General features: G+C 45.6%; 1 protein-coding gene across 1 annotated transcript; it reads left to right on the top strand.

The window, feature by feature from the left end:
- Positions 1–6108: 6108 nt before the first annotated feature.
- LOC112085445 lies at positions 6109–6609 on the top strand. The gene has a single exon (XM_024154658.1). It carries the CDS (start codon positions 6109–6111, stop codon positions 6607–6609), a length of 501 nt encoding a protein of 166 aa, XP_024010426.1.

The raw sequence follows: 6609 nt of genomic DNA, 5'->3' as shown, positions 1-6609 counted from the left end.
TGTACTTTAAATCACACACCACTTTGACATTTGGTAAAAAAAAAATTATTAGACACCATATTCAAACCATAATTTAAAGAAAAATCAAAACATATATTTAGATGCAAATTTACGTGAGTGTTGGATTTTTTGTATATTATTTGATGTTTATGTGTAAGAGTTTACAATTTACAATTTAGAGTTTATGATTAAGGGCTAGAGAGTTAGAGTTTAGGTTTAGCGTTTGTGTTTGTTTAGAGTTTAAAAATTTTAGAAAATGAGTATATTTAAAAAATGTAAGTGTTGGAATTTTTGTATATGATTTTAATGTTTATTTGTAAGAGTTTAAAATATAAGATTTAGAGTCTATGATTAAGGGTTTAGAGTTTATGTTTGATGTTTAGGGTTTAGGATTTATAGAATGATTGTATTAGAAAATCATATGTGTTGGATTTTTTTTTTGTATATTATTTAATGTTTATGTGTAAGATATAAAATTTAAGATTTAGAGTTTATGATTAAGAGTTAAAGGTTAAGCATAATTATATAATTATACATTTTTTATCCAATCATCAGAGACATAGAAAGTTTTCTCTCAGGCACGTCTACCAAGGTAGTTCCCATCTGTCTGGTTTGGCTCCCTGATTTGAAACACAACCACCTAGTATTTCCTAAAATCGTAAACTTTTAAACCACAAAACCACCTCGGGCGTCGAAACTCCGGGTTCCACCCCCGACTAAGTGCCAGAGGGTCCGTCCAGCAGTCCACGTCCAGCAGTCCGGTAAGCACCTCTGTACTCATCCGCCTGGTATCTCCTTTCTCTCACCGGTGGCTAGCCCTCCTATCTACTGCAAAACCACCCTTTGCTCTCTCGTGGCCACTCCTCTGCTTGCTCCTCTGCACCTCTGCTCTTGGGTTGCCCAGCTGCCCCGTCCTGCCGCCTATCTCATGGCTCGTCGCTTCTCGTACGCGGAAAAAGGAAAAGGGGTTTTCTCTGAACCTGCTCCCCCTGTCCAGCGCAGAATCAGGGCCCCAGAACTCGACACTTAAGATCTTATCCGGGAAAACTCCTTAACCCTTATATGTCGCCTAACAAATCCAGCTGAACAGCGGCCCTGGTCCATGTTCCCCTACATCATTCGGCGTTGGGGCCTCAAAGGAAAAGCCTTTGGATCTGACCTGGGGAACCACTGCTTTCAGTTTCGCTTCGATCTAGAAGAGGATATGCAAAAAGTCTTGAACAACAGACCATACCATCTCAACAAGTGGATGATAATTCTCCAGAAGTGGGAACCGATTATCGACCCATCATTCCCTTCGCTGGTCTCTTTTTGGATACGCCTCGACGGCCTCCCACTCCACTACTGGAAGGAAGAGCTTATCTGATCTATAGGAAGGGACGTGAGACCTTGTGTCTTTTGAAATCTCCAAGAGCTGTGCAAGACTTCGAGTGGAAGTTAACGTCTTAAAACCACTCGTGAAAGAAACTATAGTGGAATTCAAAGGAGGGGTTGAGACCCTGGTTACACTCACCTATGAGAAACTGGAGAATCATTGTTCTTTCTGTGGTATGCTCTCCCACTTGGTCACCTCCTGCCCTGCACGTCAGCGTCCACACCGAGCACCTCTCCAAAACACTGACAAGGGGAAAACCATCTCGCACCATCGGGAATCCTCAGGCACCTCAGGGGAAAAGCAAACCCCTTTTGCAGAAAGACTTGACAGATATGGCAAACCTTTTGGCTCTCGTCCTTCATCCCGCCAACGTCTCCACCCTCTTGAACCCAAGTCACCAGTGCGCATTCCCACCCCAGGCTCTACATCAGCTAAGAACTCGAGTCAGAATCTCCCACAGTCTCCCCAATATCTGCGAGAAAGAGACTCTCACCATCAATGCATCACCTAAGAGTCTCGCCACAGGCCTGGGGACCAGAACACCTCTGAAGAACCGGGGAGCCCCTCTTGTCACCGCTCCGCCTCTGTGAATCGAAAAATCTGGCAAGCAAAAGCCACCCCTGAACGCTCTGTCCAAGATTTCGAAGTGGAATCTCGCGAAACCTTAAGGCCTCCCCTCGAACGAAATTTGGACGAAGAAGGCTTCCCACCTCCACCTGCGATCACAACAATTGAATCAATTCTTGAGGAATTTTTGGAGGTTACAATACATTATATTAATTGTGATGACCCTATTGAGAGCGCAGCTCGAGTTCAACGAGTCATCGATGGAGAAACCAGAGGCTTAACGGCAGAAACAGTGGCTTATATGCTGGCATCTGCCTTATAAGGCCACCCAACCAACCAACAAAATGCTCTGCTCCCAGGTGAATCATCTAGGCAGGTTGTCCTCCCTTCCGCTCCTGCGAACTCCACTCTCTCAAACCCCTCTATGGGCCCATCAAACGCCCCTGCTAAAAGGAAGAGAGGGAGACCTCCTACAAATCAGAAGAATACCATTAACACTGCCTCGGGCCCAAGTTCATCTGTTATGAAAAAGAAAGGAAACCTTCTCAGAATCTCACCTCTATCCCGCATGCTGCAGAGCCGATCTTCTCCTGCCCATCACGGTCATGGTACACGGAGATCTCATCCATCCTCATCTCCGGCTCTACCTATCCGATCCCCACCCCAAGCTTCGATTGTCCCAGATATCTCAAGAGACAAGTCAGATTTTCGGGACCTGAGGTATCCTCTTCCTTAGCTATTCTGAGCTGGAACTGTTGTGGGCTGGGGAATCCACAACAGTTCATCGCCTGGGGGAACTACACAAGAAACCAACCCCCGATAGCACTTTTCTCACTGAGACTAAGAACCAAGACAGTTTCATCAGGAAATCTCTTACCTTCTTGGATCAGGAATCTCAGTTCTTTCTTCATCCCCACAGGCCTGGTGGAGGCGGCTTAGCTCTCTTCTGGAAGAAAGACATAAACCTCACTGTCCTGTCATCAGAACCAAACTACATTGATGCAACAATAACCTATAAAAACAAGAACTTTACCACTACCTTCCTTTACGGGGAAATGGATCAATCAAAGAGACTTCAACGATATTTTGAGTAATGATGAGAAATCTGGTGGACCTCTCAGATCTGAAGGCTCTTTCGGTGACTTCAGGAGCTTCATTACCCAAAATGATCTATTTGACTTGCAACACAGTGGAAATCCTTTTTTCATGGAGAGTTGTTCGCTATAACCACCTCGTCCAGTGTAGACTGGACCGCTTTATGGCATCTAGCTCCTGGTTTGAACTTTTCCCAACAGGATGCTGTAGATACTTACAGTTTGAAGGGTCTGATCACTGCCCAATCATCACCTGGCTCGAACCCTCAAAGGTTAGAAAGGGCGGTATATTCCGCTATGACCGCAGACTTCGAGATAACCCAGAGATAAAATTCATCATTTCTTCCGCTTGGAACCTCTGCGAATGGGATTCTGCCGAACGTAAAATTGCAAGATGCAGATCAGCGATCTCAGCCTGGACAAAAGACCACCACATAAACAGTCAAAGAGTCATCAACAATGAGAAGTCCCGTCTGGAATTAGCTATGAGTGCATCAGTACATTATGAAGCTTTGATAAGAGAGATAAATGAAATTTTAAAGAAGGCTTACCTCTTAGAAGAGGAGTATTGGAAACATAGGAGCCAAAATCTATGATTAGCTCTTGGAGATAAGAATTCTAGCTTTTTTCATGCCACTACTCGAAGCCGAAGAACTATAAACCGCTTCTCTGTCTTGGAAAATAAAGATGGTTGTCCTGTATACGAAGAAGAGGAAATTGTCCAAGTTATTAAAGACTATTTTCAGGACATCTTCATTACCAGGTCATCGGAGTGTGACACCGTGGTCGCACAAGCCCTCAACCCCCATATCACTGCAAGAACAGAATGCAGCCCTGATCGCCGATCCATCAAAAGAAGAAGTTCGGTTGGCCCTCTTCTCCATACATCCAAACAAAGCGCTGGGCCCCGACGGATTCTCTGCAAGCTTTTTCCAAACTCACTGGTCAGTAGTTGGAGATAAGATAACAGAAGAAATCCAAACCTTTTTCTCAACAGGTGTGCTCTCCCAATCCCTGAACATCACTCACGCCAGGTTGATACCCAAAGTTCAGTGCCCAAAAACGGTCTTGAAATACCGTCCCATAGCCTCTGCAACGTTTACTATAAGATTATATCCAAGGTGCTTACTCGACGGTTGCAACCTCTGCTCTATTCTATCATATCCGATACAAAATCCGCCTTTGTTCCTGGACGCGCAATCTCGGACAACGTCTTGGTAACACATGAGACTCTGCACTATCTAAAAAACTCAAAAGCCACAAAACACTGCACTATGGCCGTTAAAACGGACAGGAGTAAAGCCTATGATAGGCTGGAGTGGAATTTTATTGTGGCAGTGCTAGAGAGGCTTGGTTTCCTCGCAAAATGGATAAACTGGATTTTCCAGTGTATTTCAACAGTATCCTATACCTTTCTAGTAAACGGAGCTGCACAAGGAGATGTCTTACCTCAACGAGAGATCCGTCAGGGAGATCCCTTATCACCTTACATCTTTATTCTCTGTGGCGAGGTCCTCTCCGGCTTATGCTCCAAAGCTAAATCAAGTGGCATCTTTCCGGGCATCCGCGTGGCAAGAGGCTGTCCGAATCTCAACCATCTGTTGTTTGCCGACGACACCATGTTTTTCACCAAAACCACTTCTCTGTGCTGCGATACTCTCAATGAGATTCTCAGGAAATATGAGGCTGCTTCAGGCCAGATGATCAATAATCAGAAATCAGTCATTATATTCTCGGGAAAAACACCTCAAACAATTAAAGACAGAGTGAAGGTATCCTTGGAATCAGTAAGGAGGGAGGCCAAGGCAAGTACCTGGGTCTTCCAGAGAGCTTTGGTCGCAAGAAAAAGATCTCTTTACCTTGATCGTCGATCGAATCAGGCACAAGTCAGTCAGCTGGTCTACGAAATGTCTCTCTAGTGCAGGAAAACTCACCCTCTTGAAATCTGTTCTCTCAGCTATTCCTACATACACGATGACATGTTTGAAGATCCCCATAAGTCTTTGTAAATGAATTCAGACAGCTCTTACCAGGTTTTGGTGGGACTCTGACTCAGAAAAAAGGAAGATGGCTTGGGTCTCTTGGCGAAAAATGTCAAAACCAAAATGTGACGGAGGACTTGGTTGTCGCGATATTCAGTGCTTCAACGACGCCTTGTTGGCTAAACTAAGTTGGAGGGTCTTAAGCAATCCGTCCTGCTTGCTTGTGAGGGTCCTGTTGGGGAAGTACTGCAACTCAAAGCCTTTTCTCCATGCTCAACCAGCTTCAAACGCATCTCACGGATTGAGAGGAATCCTCATAGGTCGTGACCTCCTCTTTCGACAACTAGGCCGCTCTATTGGTAATGGCAAGTCGACATCGCTATGGCGGGATCCCTGGCTCTCGTTGATCTCCCTTTCCGCTCCGATCGGACCTGCAACATGAGAAACAAAAGATTGGAAAGTTGCAGACCTCATCTCGGAAAATACAGGACAATGGGATGTAACCAAGGTGCTTGATATCCTCCCTATGCACGCAAATGAGATTTTCCAGCTTAAACCGAGTACGAAGGATGGAGAAGATTCCTTCATCTGGCTCCCCACTAAGTCAGGAAGCTACTCCTCAAAGTCGGGCTACCATATTGCCATAGCCTCGTCTGCGAACCTGGCAAACCCGCCCCAACACCCCATCAAATGGAACAGAGATATTTGGTCAGCCAAAATTCTCCCAAAAATCAAAGTCTTTACTTGGAAAATAATCCAGAAAGCTTTTGCTGTAGGAGAAAACATGTTAATCAGGGGTCTACCTGAAGATCCGGGATGCATCCACTGCGGTGATCTGGAGACAACGGACCATCTGTTCCTTTCTTGTCCTTATGCCAGAGCTGTTTGGTCCCTCGCACCGCTGCTTACCCCCTTCACCCCGATAACATCCACCACCTTCATCGACACACTTTGGGGCTCAAGACATTGGATCTGTTTACCGCCTTCTAGGGTTGGATCGGGACCCATCTTCCACTGGATCTGCTGGTCCATTTGAAAGACTTGGAATCGCCTCCTCTTCGAAGATTGCCTCTTCTCGCCTAAGAAAACCATGTCTAAAGTCATCGCCGATGCTAGAGAGTGGCAATCGGCCCAAACCCAAATCCCTAAACGATCCTTATTGGCTGGTGATGCTTGCCGTCCTCCACCTCGCTCTGAACTGATCCGAGTCTTCACCGACGGAGCCTGGAATGAGGAAACAAGTATCACAGGCTTAGGATGGGTCTTCCTCCAACCAAATGGAGAAGAAATCACATCCGGTCAAGCAGCTGAAGGCTCGGTGTCCTCCCCTCTTGTTGCCAAAGCCCTCGTGATCCGATCGGCTCTAGATCATGGCCTCTCCTTGGGCATCTCAGCTATGATTATCAACTCGGATGCTCAACTTCTCACTCGAGCTATCAACTCGCAGGCGAAAATTAAGGAGATCTATGGTTACCTTTTTGACATTAACGCTCTTGCATCCCTGTTTTCGTCGATTTCCTTTATTTTCATTAGTAGATCTGCAAAAGCTGCTCTGCGTGAACTCCCACCTATCTCCTTGTATTCCCTTTAG

The sequence above is a fragment of the Eutrema salsugineum genome, unplaced genomic scaffold (genome assembly GCF_000478725.1).
Source record: "Eutrema salsugineum unplaced genomic scaffold, Eutsalg1_0 scaffold_3, whole genome shotgun sequence".
NCBI lineage: Eukaryota > Viridiplantae > Streptophyta > Magnoliopsida > Brassicales > Brassicaceae > Eutrema > Eutrema salsugineum.
The sequence above is the reverse complement of the archived record's forward strand: the minus strand, read 5'-3'. Positions and strand labels throughout refer to the sequence as shown.

What these genes read in the sequence shown, in the direction of transcription:
- LOC112085445 (XM_024154658.1), top strand. Translation starts at nt 6,109, where the DNA reads ATGTCTAAAGTCATCGCCGATGCTAGAGAGTGGCAATCGGCCCAAACC.